The 19,571-nt window shown below is 39.9% G+C and overlaps 1 protein-coding gene across 2 annotated transcripts; it reads left to right on the plus strand.

Moving 5' to 3' along the window:
- Positions 1-535: 535 nt before the first annotated feature.
- PLP1 (proteolipid protein 1) lies at positions 536-16,024 on the plus strand. 2 transcript variants are annotated; one of them, XM_036460772.2, is made up of 7 exons: positions 536-700; positions 7,939-8,125; positions 9,355-9,616; positions 10,687-10,855; positions 11,316-11,389; positions 12,191-12,256; positions 13,894-16,024. In XM_036460772.2, the coding sequence occupies exons 1-7, from the start codon at positions 697-699 to the stop codon at positions 13,963-13,965; spliced, it is 834 nt and encodes a 277-aa protein (XP_036316665.1). In that variant the 5' UTR covers positions 536-696; the 3' UTR covers positions 13,966-16,024. The 2 variants fall into 2 exon arrangements, with proteins under 2 accessions (XP_036316665.1, XP_036316666.1); XM_036460773.2 differs by having other exon boundaries at positions 9,355-9,511.
- Positions 16,025-19,571: the final 3,547 nt, after the last annotated feature.

The following is a 19,571-nucleotide window of genomic DNA, read 5'->3' on the forward strand; positions in this document are numbered from 1 at the left end:
TTCCCCCTCTATTGTGTTTCTAAAGCTGAGTGGAGGGGAGAGGGTGCTTATTTGCCAAGGAGTAGGGAGAGGGGAAATGTGGACAGAGTCAAAGGAAGCTATGAGTGAGGGTTGCGGTTGGGGTTAGAGTTGGAAGGACTCTAGAAGATAGCATCTAAGTTTTTTACCTTGACCCCTCACCAAAGCTACCATTTTCATGACTTCTGACACTGGTGCTGCCACATCCTATAGCAAATAGATCCAAGTATCAGTTGTAGGCTTCCAGGACCTCTTTATTTTATTTTTTTAATTTCTAGCCCCAAGCCACATTTCCAGATGTCTCTGCAGCAAAGTAAAATTCCACATAGGCAAGTCTTAGAAAAATAAAAAGAAAAGAGAAAGAAAAAATTGGAAGTGAAAGGCAGAAAAGAGAAGATGGAATCCTTAAAGAAGGGAGTATCCCTGAGGAGGTGGGGACAAGAAGAGGAAAAGGGGAGGAGGAGAGGAGGAGGAAAGTGGGCCTGTCCCTTTAAGGGGGTTGGCTGTCAATCAGAAAGCCCTTTTCATTGCTGGAGAAGAGGACAAAGATACTCAGAGAGAAAAAGTAAAGGAACGAAGAAGGAGAAGGAGACCGGAGAGACCAGGATTCTTCCAACTGAACAAAGACGCAAAGCAGACTAGCCAGCCGGGTGCAGTTGGAGTCAGAGTCCAAAAGTCATGGGTGAGTTTAAAAAACTTTAGCATGGAAGATTTAAGCAGGCACAGGAATATGCAATAGTATTTATGAGTTTGGGTTTTGGGGTTTTTCAATGGTTTAAATGAGTTGTGCTTTGGCACTTTTTTTTTTTTTTTAATTCCTTAGTACCCAATTTGATAAACTCTGTTTCTACTGTATTGAGATCGATGCTTTATTGCCAAATAATTCCAGCAGCACGTGGACAGTTCCACAGATCCATAGAGAGAGTGCCCAGTGGGCTGGATGTGATCATGTGTATTCTTACCCTCCCACTTCCTTCTACCTTCTTTTTTCCCCTGGTTTCTGGGCTCTGGTAATGGCCAGGTCAGCTGACATCCTGGCTCTTCTGGAGGCAACGGATTGTTGGGTACCCCTCAGATGTACTAAATAACTGCTTGCTTCATACAAAATTTGAACCACATTTGGCTATAGTGGGAAATTGGAGAACAAGGCAAGATGGATTCAGGATTGGCCATGGCCAAGGAGGTAAATCTTAAGTTCAGAAAATGAAAATAAAGTCTTCAATGGCTTTACCATGGGGAATGGATATGAGTAAGTGTGTATGTATGTGTGTGTGAATGTATGAACATGTATGGTTGCCCATGTTTTGCAAATATAACAGCGTTAGCCTTCCTGAAGGCATAGTCCAAACTCTAAATTCCTCTATGATAAGGAGGCTTCTGGGTTCTTAGGACTCTTGTTGATTTGGTTGAGTACCAAGGGCTTCTACAGGTTTCATAAATAAAGAGATAAGCTAGGAGGTCTTGTCTCTAGTAGTGTCCACTCTGAGCAAATTGTGACACAGGGTGCCACAGATACATGTAGACATTGCTTATATGTGGCAAAAGCTTGAATGCAGCCTACATAAAATGAGAATCAATTTCTCTGTGTATTCACCATCTAATGTAGTAGTATCCAGAAGATTCCAGCAACATCCAGGAAGATAGGTTTTCAACTCTATTAAGCTGTGCCAGCTTTTAGGTTATTTTATCCTGAAACATGCTCTTTTCATCATGTATTCAGGTAAGATTATTAAGAGGGCAGAGCACTGAGTTAGAGACAATACAATTAAGTTTAAATCCCAGATCTGTCATGTATAAACTTCATGACCTTGGGTGGGTCATTGTGAATTATCACTTTTTCATCTGGAAAATGGGGATCACAATAACTGTTTTGTATACTTTCAAGGTTGTGAAAATCATGTAATACTGATGTGAAAGTCCTTTGAAAATGGTCAAGCTGTATATCCATTATAAATCATGATGATACCCATTATTATACAATAGCTCATGTACAGGATGACTTGTATTTTCTAAAGTGTTTGGTTTTTCTTTTTCTGTACTTTGTGCAGTTGAGTAAGAATTATTTGATCAATTGAATGTGGCCAGGTAAAAGGTGAATGTTCAAGAAACTCAATTCTTGCCCACGGTAATATTGGAAAACCTACCTGATATCATGGAAGCTGTTTGGGTAGGTTGTGATTTAAAAATGGAGAGGGAGCAAAGAAGGGTACTGAATATTATTTCCTCTGGGGATGAAAGTGTGTGGCTATTTAACAATTTTGAAAGTAAATTGTTAAATTTACTTTGTCAGTGCTAGTAGATGAATTATATCATGAAATCTGTGGTTAGAAGGAACTTTAGAAGCTGTCTGAGCCAAATCTTAATGCAATAGTCCCTTTTACAACAGCCAATTAAATATTCCCACAGCCTTTTGACTTAATTACCTCCAGAAATAGTGACCTCAATACCTCAACCATATAGAATCCTGTAGGATTGGAAGCTTTCTTTCAAGATTTAAGAGGAACACTGAATTCAGTAGTGTCTGCACAAAAGGTTTATGGGGGAAATGGTAGTTCTTTAAAACTTGTCCCAATTTTGGAGGAGGATATTCCAAATGAATTTTTGGGATGACAATGGAACCAGAAAAGAGTCGAAGAGCAGTAGCTGATTATTCTCTGCTCAGTAATACAATGCCATTACTGAACAGCAAAACATTGGCTATTGTACATCTGTTGTCTGAGAACAGTGGCTGTCACCCTGGTAACAGCCTGTGATGTTTCCCTCCAAAGGTGGCTGTTTGCTGAGCAGTGTAGTTTTGGCTGGCTCGGAGTGAGTGGGTGTAGCTTAAGCAAAAAGAGTGGAGGCAGAGCAGTGGTCCAGTTTTACAAAATGCCTGAAGACTAACTGAATCCCACCCTGATTCCAAGAATGCTACAAGAATGCCAGGAGCTAAAAAGAAACCAGATCCAAACCAGCATATTCACTTACTCTTCTTAGAGACACTTACTGAAATGATCGTGGATAGCCTTACACACCCCATTCCTCACCTTGGTCCTACAGAGCCAGAGGAACTCTTAGAGAGCCAGACAGATGTAAAAATCTGCTCTGCTTCAAGGGGCTTTCATCTTGGCTCTGCACTATGAAAGCCAGTTTACTCAATAGTCTGACAATTAGACCTATTCTTTCAAAGCTATCTAACTAGTAACAAAGCTCAAGAAACCCCTGGGAGATGGATTGGAGGGGAAATAAAGTCTTCAAAACCATCAAGGCAGACCCCCAAGTCAGAGGCATCTTTTTTCTCTTGTTGCATTTTTGTGTAATATCCTGAAGCCCTGAAAACTATCATCAGGGTATAGTTCTAATCTTGACAGAAAGCAACAGTAAAAACACCGTCCTTGCCCATAGATATTCAGGTCCAGGGAAGATCTAGTCAGGGTAGTGACATGATCAGGAAAGGTCACATCAATAATGGCAGGCAAACATAGCAGCTTTTCCTTCCTTTTCACTGTCAGGGCCTAACCAGTGCTAAACTTACATCAAAAGCTCAGCAAGTACTGCTGGATTAATTCCTCGTTGGCTATTTTAAATGGTCCTAAGAGTGATCTCTTACTCTGTGCTGGCCTCTGAGCTCTCTTCCAGGATTGACTCTGAAAAAGAGTCAGTGATATCCCAAGGAAGACAACAAAGTTCCCCAGATCAGATTTGCAATACAACCAATAATAGAGGAAAAATTAGTATGAGACTGACCTAAGGAATAAGGTGTGGAAACTATAGTCTCTTAGCTTAGTGTCAGTTGCTTCCTTTTCACCTTTCCATATGTGGGCAAGTTGAAGACAGTGCATGGATAGAGTTTAACAATAAAGCTTCTACTCCAGTCTCCCAAAGTTTGGATATAAATGGTGTGTGTGTGTGTGTGTGTGTGTGTGTGTGTGTGTGTGTGTGTGTGTGTTGGGAAGGAGCAGGGAGTATAGGAAACAAGGTGCTCCAGTTGCTGTTGCCATGGTAATAGTAATACCCGTTCAAAGAGGAGGCTGAGATTCCTTTTGATTTAACTCTATCCATATGACTTGTTTATTTAGCAGGCTTGTATTGTCATGTCCCGTGACTATAGGGCCCTTTTCCAGCCTTTAAATGTTGTATAAGTGCTGATTTCACGTAGGAAAGACAAGGTTATAGGCAGAGCCTTGTCTGACCAGGATAAGACCAGAAGCAAATGTCTTTGCCACTAGTACCTCCTGCTGATTGTTGCTTTATTCCTAGTACCCACCCCCCATCCCCATTCATCCCCAGTACCAGTCACGGCTGCTCTAGCATCTTGGCCCTGTCAACTGGTTATAGACCCTGATCAAGGAGGCCTCTGTTCATGGGGTGAGGTTAAGGGGTGGGTTCTGGGAGGAGGATAAGTGCAGATTAGAGACCTAGGGAGATAGGGCCAGTTTTTTACTCAATAAGTCTGCCTGTTGTTTAGTTCAATTGTATAGGGTTCTATCTCTCCCTTTGTCAGCTGGATTAAAGGGACAGGCTGGGCCTGTGCAAAGCACAATCGGTCTCTTTCTACCATCCCTTTCAATGAGGCCCTTCCTCTCCTCCCTTTGATGAGTTCCCAGATTCACACAGAATTACCATCATGGAGCTGGTCCTTGAGGCATGCCCAGTGCATGGGAAAGAATGGAGGGCTTGTCTGATTAAAGAGACAGCATCAGGGTCAACACAGTCTCTTGGATGGACATGGACCTGAGTAAGAGTCACAATAATGCTGTCAACCTTTTTCAGACTCCTGTGAAGAACATTGGTGAGAAAGGCTTAAAGTCCTATCACAGATCGACTATACTAGTTTTGGGAGTTTGCAGATAAATCTAGCCAACCATGAATATTTCCCCTTTGCTTGCATTTTGCCCACAGGGTTTGGTTATATACATTTTAACATAAGATGATAAGTAGCTTTGGTCTTTGAATCACAGACATAAGTTTGTTTTCTCTAACAAGACTGAAAGAAAATTGAAGAAAATGACTGGGCCTTATAATTAATTCCCTTTTGTATCTTATAGGATCTAGGTAACTGCTAATGTGCTTTTAATGACTGTACTGAATCTACATAAATAGAAATGAAAGGAAAACACTGGATGTGGGTCATTATTTTTCTCTATGACCTCTAGTCAAACTTGATTGGTTTAATTGAACTGAGTTACATTGGATAATATTATTACTATATATATTTTTATGCTAACTCTATTATGTTGCAGACTGTACTTAGCCTTGAAAATGTAAGACTGTCTCTTGAGAGAGATAAGGAACTTCTCCAAAATTCCTCCAAAATAGCCTTCCTGAATCACACTAGTACCCTTCCAGCCATGAAGGATTCTGAAATGGAGAGCCTATGGCTTTAGGCTCTTGTTCCCACATTCCCATGGACATTTCTTGGGCTGTGAAAAATGAAAGTATACCAATGGACCCTTCTCAGAATATTTTGATTGTCAACTACTTTGATTAAGACACAATTTCTTGCATGTTCTGAGTTTTTCCAAGTTGGAACTCCAAATTTGATTTTATTTCAATTGGATTGACAAATTCTTCACTTCTGATTAATTTAAATGCCCACAGAACAAACACTTCATTTCAATTGTGAAGAGATGAACATCTGATGCTTATGCCAATATTGTTGAACTGTTCATAGCTCAACAATGATAGATTTATCCAGGGTCATTTATATTTTTGACTTCATGTTAGAGAATCATTAAAACCTATGTCCTTCTTGTCCCTTGCTTTGAGTGCCAGTAGATCAGAAAGGAACTTACTAAATTATTTGAGCTCTAAGAAAATAGATGAAAAACGGACATGAAAAGGAAGAGTATCAGTTGGTGATTCAGAGTTGCTTCCAAGATTTAGCCTTTTATCACCCAGTAAGAACAATACATATGATACTCTCTGGTTAGGTGGAGATGATCAAGGGATCAGATACACTAAGAGAATTTTCCTTCATCTTTACAACACTGGAGTGGGCATTAGCTAAAACTTAGAGTGGAATTCTCTGGTTAGCAAGTGTTCAAGTTATTCCATCCCTGATTACACCTGCACCACCATTTAGCCATTCGCAGGGTGAAAAAGCTGGGGTGAGTGAGTGGGCACAGGATAGTCACTTGCTAGGGTGAATGGCTCTCCTTACTCTAAACAAACAGTTCTGCCATTGTTCTCTGGGCATGACCCCACCCCACCCCCAGGCCTGTGGGCCCCTACAGAATACCAATGAGGCTCCTGAGATCTCTGGGAGAAACAAGGCTTCTTTGTTTGGGGGAGCTATGGAGGGCTCTGTCCAAGCCCTGACCCTGTGCTAGGGAGAGAGGGAACAGTGGGGTCACTGACCTTCCCCTCCCCTAAACCCAGGCTTCAGAGAACTTCTTTACTAGGAGAGTCTAAGAGTTTGGGGGCGGGGAAGACTTGGAGAGACAGAGAAGGAAGATGGCAGCACTATTTATTTCAAAGCTCCTTTTCTTGACTTACAATATGTATTTAGTATGTTTCTTAAGAATAATGATCAACTTCAAATGTGTTTTCTTTTGGTATACACATGCATATGTATTCATATTTGCATGTATGGGCGCGCACGCGCGCGCGTGTGTGTGTGTGTGTGTGTGTGTGTGTGTGCGCCACAATCTCACTTTGATGAGACACTCTTACCAGGAACTGTTGTAAAATTCATGCTAAGCAAACTCTGCATTCACTTATTGTATCACAGCTACATATTGCTTCCAATAGAGGCCAAGTTTTCTGACAACAATTCTTGGGGGAAAATTCAGTTCTGCTACAAATGTCAACTACTTACTTTTCTTGGCTTGAGCTTCCATGCTTAATCTCTGCTATGATATATAAGAATCTTTGAGGAAGAGACTCTTTGAGGACTAAGGAAGGACTGTCATTTTAGGGGATGGTGGGTGTAGGACTCACTCATTTTGGGAACAAACAAATGCATCTATCTCAATTTTCCATGATAGAGATAATTTGGTCCTTCAGAAAATGTTCACATTGATGTAATTCTGACATGAAAATCACCAGAGGTTAAGCACTCAGAGATAAAAGGAAGCTGTACTGATATGAATAGGGTTGGGCAAAGGAGTCCTCTAGTCCCCGCTACCCTGGTATAGACAAGTGAGCTTTGGATGAAAATCCAAACCTAAAAATTAACACAATTTACTTTCTTTTGTAAGAAGTCCCAACATGTTCTTCTAAAATAGCACTTTTCAACACACTTGCTGATTATTTGTGTGTATGTACTAGTATATATGTACAAATAATTCATATATCATATACACATATATATCATATATACATATATGATATATGAATATATATATATATAAAATCTGTGTATATATTTGTATATTGTGTATGTATATATACAAATAACTTTTCTAAAGAGATTAACATTTTTATTTCTTGAACCTTTTGGGGATCAGGCCAAGAGACCAGAGGGAGCTATCCTCTACCAAACTCATTCTTCTCAGTAAACAAGATTCCCATATGACTGAATCTGTTGTTTATGTCTTCACATCTCATATAACACCTAGCACAATGCTAGGCACATAGTAGGTACTCCATAAGAGTTGATGGATGACTAAAACAAACAAATAAGAATGATAAGACATGAGGGAATGATTGCATAATCTCTTTGGCTTGCTACTTGAATTATTGATTATTAATATCCCCCCCTCCCATACACACACAAATTCTGGGAATTAAAAGAAAGGACTAATTTTCAAGAATAGAACAAAGTATGGTTCTGGGGTCAGTCTCACATTGCAGTAGCCTAAAGTTCTAGACTCTCCTGATTTTGGGCTCTGGGGTGAGACTTCATTCATGCATGCTAGCACAAGTCTGGCAGAGAGGTAAGAATGGCATTACCTTCCTTTTGTGCATTCCTGATTGTTTCCCCTTCTTCTTCCCCAGGTTTGTTAGAGTGCTGTGCAAGATGTCTCGTAGGGGCCCCCTTTGCCTCCCTGGTGGCCACTGGATTGTGTTTCTTTGGGGTGGCACTGTTCTGTGGCTGTGGACATGAAGCCCTCACTGGTACAGAAAAACTAATTGAAACCTATTTCTCCAAAAACTACCAGGACTATGAGTATCTCATTAATGTGTAAGTACCTGTCATTCCATAAAAATCCCTCTCTTTTTCTTTCTATCTTGGAGATACAGAACTCAAACTTAGTGACAAGCAGGGGATTGATGTGGCACTGGAAAGGATTCCTGAGTCTTTCCTCTGGGTGCAGATTCCACCTATGCCACAACTCCACATCTGAGCCCCCAAATAAGAAAAATGTGCCAAGTTCAGAAAGTAGAGGTCTACCTGCTAGCCAATCTCTTACCCTTTGTTTTCTTCTATGCATTATAAATTTTGCTCAGTAGGGTTAATATTGACTGAGTTGGAGACTCCAAAGTGATAGATTTAGAGAACTCTGGGGGAGGTAAAATGCCTGGACAAAGTAGGGCCACTGTTCTTGGTTTGATACCCCACTTGAGTCTGCACATACCCAGTCCTAGCTTCTCTTATTCCTAGTGCTAGTTAGATTCCTGTTTCCTCATCACTTTAAAAAAAAAAAAAAATATATATATATATATATATATATATATATATATATATATACCCAGTTTTAGCTTCTCTTATTCCTAGTGCTAGTTAGATTCCTGTTTCCTCATCACTTTAAAAAAAAAAAAAAAATATATATATATATATATATATATATATATATATATATATATATATATGTGTGTGTGTGTGTGTGTGTGTGTGTGTGTGTATGTATATATATATATATATATATATTTGTTTATTAATTTCAGAGAGGAAGGGAATGGGAGAGAGAGAGAGAGATAAAAACATCAGTGATGAGAGAGAATCTTTGATTGGCTGCCTCCTGCATGCCCTTCACTGGGGACCAGCCCACAACCTGGGCATGTACCCCTGACCGGAACCGAACCAGGGACCCTTCAGTCCGCAGGCTAATGCTCTGTCCACTGAGCCAAACCAGCCAGGGTCCTCATCACTTTTCTTGTCCAACTCCTCTCTCCTCTGAAGGAGCATCTTTAAAAGGTCAGGCGAAGGAGACTAGGGCTCGGGTTGTTCAGGTCATAGGGTGAGTAAGGTGTGGATTGAGGAGCATGTGTTTCTGGCTGCCCATTCCCTATCTTCTTTTACTTCAATCCAGACAAGGTGGAAGCATGGAGATAGAGATTTGTGATCCCTCTAAAGACTTCCTAATCTTGTTTAAGTGCTCACTTAAATGTCCATCTCACTTACGCAGGAAGGGAACTGGTTCCTCAATTAATAAGATTTTTCTGGTCTCATTTGTTTATCTGTTAATGCAGGATCCATGCCTTCCAGTATGTCATCTATGGAACTGCCTCTTTCTTCTTCCTTTATGGGGCCCTCCTGCTGGCTGAGGGCTTCTACACCACCGGTGCAGTCAGGCAGATCTTTGGCGACTACAAGACCACCATCTGCGGCAAGGGCCTCAGTGCAACGGTAACAGGGGGCCAGAAGGGGAGGGGTTCCAGAGGCCAACATCAAGCTCATTCTTTGGAGCGGGTGTGTCATTGTTTGGGAAAATGGCTAGGACATCCCGACAAGGTGATCATCCTCAGGATTTTGTGGCAATAACAAGGGGTGGGGGACAATTGGGTGTGAGTCTGTGGCCTCACCCTCACCCAAGACTAGGCCCTTTCTAGGTGCCTGGCCTTTCAGTGAGGAAGTGATGGCTGCAGCCGAACGAGGTCAGGAAGAACGTGGTGCCTAGCTGGCTTAGCCTCACCCTTGAAAAGTTCCCTAGAAAATTTCATCTCAAAATGAAAAGCATGAGTTTTGTAGGTTACTTTGTACAATCAGACCATTTCTAAGCCATCTGTTGATCCCTTTACTCCCCTTCTAGGAGGGACCAAAACAAGAGATATGACTACCCAAGAATCTAAAATGCTACCCATAGGACTGAAATGTAGGTAGCTAATCTTAGAGGGAAGATGGATCATGGAAATTAAATAATTGACTCCAAGGTGGAATTCACAATATTCTGGGATTCTATACTGTTGAAGGTCCCAGGGGAACTAGGATAAATCTACATATTTAATGCTTCATCTTTGACTGGGGCTATTTATGTTTCTACTGAGGCACACATTGGTTTTCAGCCTCTAGAGTTAAAGGTTCCTTTGGGGGCTAAACTTCTGTGGGTTGTGGTGATGTCTTTTGTGGTCAGCAGTTGGCTTAGAAAAGTGTTGGTTTTTTAATCTGAAATTTAAATTTCCTATTGGCTTTGTTTAATGACTAGGGATCAAAAGTTCTGTGACAAGAAACATTTTCTAAGCTCAGCCTAAGGCAAGAAATGGCACGACTTTCTTTCAAGATCTGTTTTGATTTTTTCACACTTTATCTGCCCAACAAATCTCCTGAAACCTCTCTAACCCAGGGATCCTTCTCACTCCAATCCCCACCCATTCCTGCCACCCGCTGTCACACCCAGGGCCAGCTCTCTAGTAGAAACTGCCAATGACATTTGGCAGAGATGCCCTGCTTACTAATTTCATGTGGTAGAGATCTCTGGAATTTGGTTCAATTTCTGACACATACCATTCCAGGATCTCCCAGTTTGTGTTTCCATGTCTACAGGCTAATGCTCATTTCTAATCACACCATGTCAATTGTTTTAGTTTGTTGGCATCACCTATGCCCTGACCATTGTGTGGCTACTGGTGTTTGCCTGTTCTGCTGTGCCTGTGTACATTTACTTCAACACCTGGACCACCTGCCAGTCTATTGCCTTCCCCAGCAAGACCTCTGCCAGTATAGGCAGTCTCTGTGCTGATGCCAGAATGTATGGTGAGTTAGTGCATGGGTGTCTTGGCTTCTCAATCCTCTTATGGAAGCATATTAATTTAGTTCTTTATTTGGGGTAAGGGGGGGTGATAATTATGGGGGAAAGAAGAGGGATGCTTGGGACCTTCATTTATTAAACCCTCACCACTCAAACTGGAGAGATTTCTTCCCTTTGAAAGAAACTTCTTGGAAGGGGGGGTATTTCTTGACTGTATACACTGCTCTACCCTATTTGACTGCTGTTCCAAGCAGTAAATTTCAATAACAAATATAAGATTTCACAACTGTTCAATACCACTTTCTATTTTTTGGTAAATCCTTAGAAAAGAGAATCCTGATTGTTAGTAGGATCAAATTTTCAGCCAGGATGATTAAAGTTGGAAGAAAGACTCTGAAGGAAAGTAGCCATGTAGCCCTACAAGTCCATGAAGCTCACCTTAGTTTATTTGGGCATTTTACTTAGGTGTTCTCCCATGGAATGCTTTTCCTGGCAAGGTGTGTGGCTCTAACCTTCTGTCCATCTGCAAAACAGCTGAGGTGAGTGAGCCGTTTGGGTTACTTTACAGTGGAATGGCTAGTACCATACAAGTTCCTCCCCATGGCCTTTAATTTTAAGGACCACAGTTTCTCTTTGCTCGATTTTGAGTTGGCAGATTGTTTTCTACAAAAATATTGATTCAGTGTGCCTGATCCAATGAGCATAGGTATTAAAATATGTATGTTCCCTAGAGCTGCATAGAATGCTTTCCATTTTAAGACTTTGTGCCTTAAAAAAGAAATTTGTAGCATTAAGTATAGACAGAGCTTAATGGTAAAATCCCCCAAATGGAAATTTTTATTCTTTTAGTTAAAACCTTTATGAAGAAAATGGGTTGTGCACAGAAATATTTATGGGTTTTACAAAAACACTTTCAGTTTGGAATTTCTCAATCTCCAATGTGAAGTAAAAACAGTACATTTGAAGAATGAAAACATTGTATTGAGACAGGATCTTGTACACAAATGAATCAAAGGATTAAAAGTAATCCTGAGGAAGAAGGCGGTGAATAATTTCTTTGAAAACAAGATGCTGAATTTAAATTTTGGGACCCTGGGCACAATTATAAGAAACCAGTTGATTAAATATTTTATATGTATTTTATGAGTATTTTGTGTTCTGAGTATTATGATGTACACTTAGGAATGGAAGGCCTACACTTAAGGGAGTGACAATTTAGAGATGCATAATTAGCACGTAGAAAGATATCAGCATTTATTCAGAAAGCTGTGTTTGTGTATTCAGCAGAGCATATTTTTACTGTTGCAAGAAATAGTTCTTCCTTTTGCATTTCCTTGTAGTTCCAAATGACCTTCCACCTGTTTATTGCTGCATTTGTGGGGGCTGCAGCCACATTGGTTTCACTGGTAAGTTGCCTTTGAATTATCTTGGGCAATAAATGGTCTTGGGATAGCTGGTGTTCAGCTATGCTGCAAGGCAAAAAGGTAGACTCCTTCTAACCTTGAAATGCTGGAGAGAAGCTACTGGGAAGAGACAGCAAAGTGTAGAGACTGTATACCTCTATTTCGGTTGGCAGGGCATAAAAACTTCAGAAATTAGGCAGGGACAAGAAAAGTGGTATGAAGAAAGGGGAGGTAAGAGATTCACAGACAAGAATGAAAATATTTGGCATTTATAGAGCATGTAATATTGCCAAATGCTTTGCAATCTACATTACAGTTAATTCCCAACCCATCCTGGTCAGATCAGTTTCAAGAACACTGAAATATTACTAAACATAATATTCCAAAGCTTGAAATTCTATATACTGTAAATATGACTCTATCTTGTACACTTTCCAAGGGATTTAGTTACTCTCCTGAAAAGATGGGAAAGACTCCCTAACAGTATGAGAACTGTTATTGCTATAATGTGATTCTATGTCCCAAGTTCGTTGTTGGTGTTACTACAACACAGTGTCAATGTAGTGCATTCACAGTTCACATTAAAAACCTAGTGCAATGAAGGGTGAGACAATTTATCTGAAGTCATTGAATAAGTGGTGGATGTGCAAGGATAATCTCACAGAATTCTGGGCCCTTACTGCTGAGGTTTTTTATTTTTTTATTTTTTTTAAGAGAATGTTCCCTTTTTTTTCTTTTTTTTAAAATATATTTTATTGATTTTGTACAGAGAGGAAGGGAGAAAGATAGAGAGTTAGAAACATCGATGAGAGAGAGTCATCGATCAGTTGCCTCCTGCACACCCCCTACTGGGGATATGCCCGCAACCAAGGTATATGCCCTTGACCGGAATCGAACCCGGGTCCTTTCAGTCCCCAAGCCAACGCTCTATCCATTGAGCTAAACCGGTTTCGGCACTGCTGAGGTTTTTATAAAGTCTAATTGTTTCTCGTTTTGTAAAATAAATTGATGCACTGGAGGGCTGTGTTGCACAGTGTGGCTGTGTGTCTGCAGCAAGCACTCTATGATTCCAGGCTACTCAGACATGAAAGTAAGATGATGGCAAACCTATGTATTATTTACATTTCCCTCAGGAAAAGTCAGTGCTAGGCCAAGTGTAATATGGAATAAATCAGGCTGAGTTGTTCTCTGGACCTGCGACATTGGAAGAAAATATTTCAGAAAGGACTTCTAGTCAAGTATATAGGACAAAAACCTGGGACATGCTGCATTTTATAGAACAGGGATTTTTCCTTTATTTAAATAGCTATGATTTTATTTCATCACTTCTTTTTTAAAAATGTATTTCAATTGATTTTAGAGAGGAAGGGAGAGGGAGAGAAAGATAGAAACATCAATAATGAGAGAGAATCACTGATCAGCTGCCTCCTGCACTCTTCCCACTGGGGATCTAACCCACAACCGGGACATGTGCCCTGACCGGGAATTGAACACATGACCTCCTGGTTTATATGTTGACAGTCAACCATTGAGCCACTATGGCTGTGCTATTTTATCACTTCTTCATTCCCAAAAGGACTGGAGGAGAGAGAAAGCTTCCTTTTCTACTCTTACTCATATTCTCTCTCTGTTTCTTACAGCTCACCTTCATGATTGCTGCCACTTACAACTTTGCTGTCCTTAAACTCATGGGCCGAGGCACCAAGTTCTGATCGTCTGTAGGAACTTCCCTTTTTCTAACAGCAAGGCTCTAACCACACAGCCTACTTTGCTGCATCTCCCATGTTAACTCTTTGCCTTTACCACTGACTGGCCCTCTTCTTACTTGATGAGTGTAACAAGAAAGGAGAATCTTGTGGTGATTGATGTCTCTCTGTGGACTCTCCCCTCTTATATTCCTCTTTTAGTCATTTTGCTTCACAGCTGTTTCCTGCTAGAAATGGGAAATGCTTAAGATGGTGACTCCACCACTGAAAGTCACAAAGAAACAGAGGCTCTACTTCAACTTACAAGCATCTCCTGAGGACCAAGAAGTGTTTTCTTCTCAATGGGCACTTCCACTGATGGAAACAAAGTGGAAAGAAAGATGCTCAAGTAGAGAGAAGGAATGTACCTAGCACCATTATCATCTATAGGAACCAAATATCTTTTTGGTGTGCAAAACAGAGAGCTCAGTCCTGTCTCCCTATTACCGCTGAAAATAGAAGGGGGGAAAAAGAATGCCAGTAAAACAATAAGAGCATTTGCCCAAATCTACCTATTGCAGCTGGGAGAAGGGGGTCAAAGCAAGGATCTTTCACCCATAGAAAGAGAGCACTGACCCCAATGGCAAAGGACTATTTAAGCCCTAACTCAGCCAACCTTACTTACAGCATAAGGGAGCATAGTGTCTGTGTAGACAGAGGGGGCACCTTGCCTTACACCTCGTTAAAGAAGAGAAACGGTGTTGTCAGCATTGTCTCATTCCTTTCTACTTGAGAACAACTACCAATGACAACCCTGTGATTTCCAAGGAGCTGAGAATAGAGGAAAACTAGCTCAGATGAAAAAAGACTGGCTTAAGTAACAGCAGTTGTTAGTGGCTAATGGTGTAAATGGAGCCAGCCCTCTGGTATACACAAGATAGATAACTCTTTGGATAGCATGCGTTTTTGTTTTTTCTTTTCTGTTAATTACTTGTGTACTCTGGCCGCTGTCATATCTTCACAATGGTGCTCTTCTCATAGGGTATTATCTATTCAGTCATTGTAGATGATTTGAAGATCTTGATTTGTTTCAGATTGATGTATATTTCACATTTTCCAGTTTTATCACTTGGTCAGGGCTGTATCAGAAAGGTCTGGAGAATGACCCTTTGAATATGATTCTTTAATGAAAATTGGACATTAAACATCACAAATGATATGTAAAATTGGCTAGTTCCGTACATCTACTGGAATTTTCTGTAAATTATTCTGCCTTTTGCAGAAACAGATTTGGTGAATTTTAATCTCAATTTGAATAACCTTTTTATTTTAATAATTAATTGATTGTTCTTTCTAGCTAGTGAGGGATGATTTAATTTAATGATGTTACCTTGGTGTGTTAAAGAGTCAGATTTAACATGCAGGTTATTCTCTCCTGGTATAGATCACTAAACGGAATACACCAGCTGTTAGTTATTCATCTGGCAAGCTTCCACAGAAAAGGAAAGGTGGAAAGATTTTGAAACCTGAATATCTCCCAGGCTTTAGTCTTCTCTTTCTTGTTTATTAACTTTGGGTTAAAATATAAAAGGCTGATTGGTCATTGTTGAAGGAAAGGTTTTATGGGTATGACAGTAGACAGCTCTTTTGTTGTAAAGAGTTGCATATTTTTCTCCCAAAGTGGTTTCAGCAATGTTTAAGGAGGTGTAAGGTCTTTTAAAAAAGACACTTGATATTTGTTTTTAGACCAGTATACCAGATAAGCTTCTAGGCTGCATAGAGGGAGGAGATGGGAAAAGTTCTGTAAGAAACCAATCAAGATCAAGGAAAGTGAAATAATCCATACCTTGTGTTTTGTTTTGATTTAATAGCATAACAAATAACCAACTCTTCCCTAAAAACCTCCCGGGCATATATACACACATACACACACACAAAGAGGGTTAATCAACTGCAAGAGTTTCCTTCATTTCTGATATAGAATTTCAATTTTAACACACATAAAGGATAAACTTTTAGAAACTTATCTTACAAAATGTATTTTATAAAATTAAAGAAAATAAAATTAAGAATATTCTCAATCAAACATTGTGTCCTCTGAGTGAATTGTTCTGTTTAACCCATGATTTGATTTGAATAATTGTATCTTTATTGTGCTGTGTTCAAGGATTTCATTCATTTTTTTTTTTCTTCAGTTCATCCAAGTCATTCTCACAATTCTCTAAAATAAAGTTGATAGCCAAAAACTGGTTTGGCTCAGTGGATAGAGTATTGACTTGCGGACTGAAAGGTCCCAGGTTCAATTCCAGTCAATGGCATGTATCTTGGTTGTGGGCACATCCCCAGTAGGGGTTGTGCAAGAGGCAGCTGATCGATGATTCTCTCTCATCGATGTTTCTAACTCTCTATCCCTCTCTCTTCCTGTCTGTAAAAAAATCAATAAAATATATTAAAAAAATAAAAAGGAGTTGATAAATTACTTCTGTTTTTATAGCTGGTGACACTAAGAAATAGAGGAAAAATAAGTTAACCTCAAAAATACATTTCTGAGCTTGGACTAGAATTCAGATCTTGATACCAATTCATTGCCTATTATAGGATTTATTTTCTCCTAAGTTGGGTTTTAGAGTGGTCTGATAATTTGAACTCAAACATGGTTTCTTTAATAGAATAATAGTGCCCATCTCCAGTGTCTTTAGAATTATGTTATTGTTAGCTCTTTGAATTTTTCAATAGTGAGCCCTTAATGTTTCATACATGAGTAATTCTCATGTATCTGGAAAGTATTGAATGAAAGGCTTAATGTCAAAGCAGAGTAAATATGGTAAGAGCAATATAAATTTAGTTCATGGCAGGACAGTATTAAAATGATTAGTGACATCTCCCCTAACCAGTTTGGCTTAGTGGATAGAGCGTCGGCCTGTGGACTGAAGGGTCCCAGGTTCAATTCTGGTCAAGAGCATGTACATTAGTTGCAGACACATCCCCAATAGGGGGTGTGCAGGGTGCAGCTGATTGATGTTTCTCTCTCATCGATGTTTCTAATTCTCTATCTTCCCTTCCTCTCAGTAAAAAATCAATAAAATATATTTTAAAAAATAAAATGATTAGTGACATATAGTACTATGATTGGCCAACCCACTAGTCATTGGGACATAGCATTAAATGCCCAGCTAGCATTTGGTACTTTTGGGTAGTACTCTAATGACCAGCCTAAAGAAAACTCGCTTAAAATTCATTATAGATTCATTGTCTCATAGTTGCAGCTGGCAAGGAACATGACTAGAGATCAAGGAGACTTCAGCTGGGGGCAACAAGTCAATCATCACCTAAGGAGCTCTGTTCAAAAATAGTTTCAATTTAATCTCCTGATTTCTGCTTCACTACAATTAATATTCTGCAAGCAAGTCTGGTTGGATGACTTTAAGACTAAAAGAATAAAAATATGACAAGGACTTATTTTTATACACTAGCAAAGACACAGCACTGTATTTTAAAGAATTGATTCAGAATGTTATAGAGTGAATATATTTTTGCCTCAGAACAGCAGAAAGCCAGTTCCCAAGAAAGCTGTGTTTGTCTATCCTTATTTGGCTCTGCCCTCTGGGACTGATCTATAGATGAAGTTTACAGGCTCTCAGAAGCTGAGAGCATCTCCAGTGTATCAATTGAGCCCATTGTTCTTAGCTCTCCCACACATCATAAACGTCCTTTCTCTAAATTGAAAGAGCTTTCTTTGTGCTTAGATCAGCCAAAGATCGAGATGCAGCCCTATAAACAAGAAACATTTTCTTACAACATTGGTTATGTTGCTTTTCCTATCTTCATGGTCAGCACTGCATGCAATTATGCAGGGTGTGGAAGCTGCAGGTTTGGCCAGAGCAATATTGGTTCATTCATTAATTCAGTCTACAAACATTTATGGAGCATGTACTAAATTTTGTACTATCAATAAATCCTGGGAGTCTCAAGTTTTGGGGTGGTGTGGGTAGAAAGACGATAAAGATATGATCTTACATTCAAGGATTTCATTCAGCCTTAATAAGAACAGAGAGGTCTACTAGGGTAGAGCGAAGTGGAGGCAAGAAACAATCTGACCAGAAGACTGCAATGGGCTTCTGAATTCTCTTCTCAGTATGTGGGTGAGGGGTGGTTAAGGGCCATGACTTCACGTGGGTTTGGTTCTCTTGGGCCCTGATTAAAACAAAACTTCAATTTAGAGTCCTGACAACTTGTATGTAACTTGCCTTCTCTATGTAACTTGCTTCTGGCCTTACACGTGACAGTATTTATGCACACACTGTCACAATCCATGCGCATGCTTCCACCCACTCAGTCATTTGTGGAGTCAGAGGGCACATGGATCAGGATTTACACAAACATGGGCTATTTATCATTGCTTTTTCTCTCCATCAAGGCTAAATATAGAAGCTGTGGAAAGGTATGTGGTAATGACACAAGGTACTTCTCTCTGAATTTCCTTACTGTGAGCACACAGAGTGTGTCTATTTTGCAATTAACTTTTGAATATTAAGTAACAAATGGAACAAGAATTGATTCTTATATAAACAAAATCAAATGAAAACTACAAATTGGGAAAGATTTTCCTTGTTCACTCACTTGCATTGAAATAAGCAACCATGCTTTTCACAATTTTTGTTGTCCTGCAAAGTTTGTTGTATGTGTTCCTGCTCTGAGACTCCTTGAACTGATTTACTTTATTCCAAAGGAAAAAAAAAATAGATAAAGGAATAAATATTTTCCAGATTATGAGATAACCAAAGGAAATCCAACTGTAACATTTTATTCAAACCTCCAACAAATATTTATTTAATAAATTTTCTGTGTCAAGTATTATGTTAGGTGCTAGTAATACAACAGTGAATAAAACAAAACACAGTCTCTGTTCTCATAGAACTCAACTAGACACACACACAAAAAAAGGCTAGGGAGTGTCCCAATTATTCCATAAGGGACTTATGCACAGGTGACCTAGGATGCCTCAGCCAGTAATCTGAAACGTATGACCCAAGGTACTTAATAATCCACCAAGCATAAATTACACAGGAGACAAACATGCAATTCACGAATCACACATGGTTTATTTACCAGAGTCCTGATGGATTCCAGACCTCGGCAGGCCACCCGGGCATCTGCACTCTCTCTCTCTCTCTCTCTCTCTCTCTCACACACACACACACACACACACACACTCACACACACATGCACACACACACGGTTGACGGAGGACGTTGCAGCTGTGGCTCGGCTTCAGTTGAGGCCTCTCGCGATGGCTCACGGTCTGTGGCTCATGGTTCGGGGCTCGTGGCTCCGGCAGAGCTTGACAGGTGCAGGCAGGGAAAGTGGAGAGCGACCGTCTGTGGAGGAGCAGAACAAGAGTCTCTAATTTTCTCTGGGGCTTGCTCTTTTTATATGCTCAGCTGTGTCTTCAGTGCTCAGATGTGTTATCAAGCGGGTCCCAGGAGCCTTGCTATCTGATCTTACATATAGGGTACAGATCACTTTATCTATTTTTTACATACAGGCCACTCAAGGGTGCTTATCAATTTGGTTACAATACATTCCATACTTTCAGATATTACACTTCAATTCCACACTGTAATACTTATTCT

The sequence above is a fragment of the Pipistrellus kuhlii genome, unplaced genomic scaffold (assembly GCF_014108245.1).
Source record: "Pipistrellus kuhlii isolate mPipKuh1 unplaced genomic scaffold, mPipKuh1.p scaffold_m20_p_33, whole genome shotgun sequence".
Lineage (NCBI taxonomy): Eukaryota > Metazoa > Chordata > Mammalia > Chiroptera > Vespertilionidae > Pipistrellus > Pipistrellus kuhlii.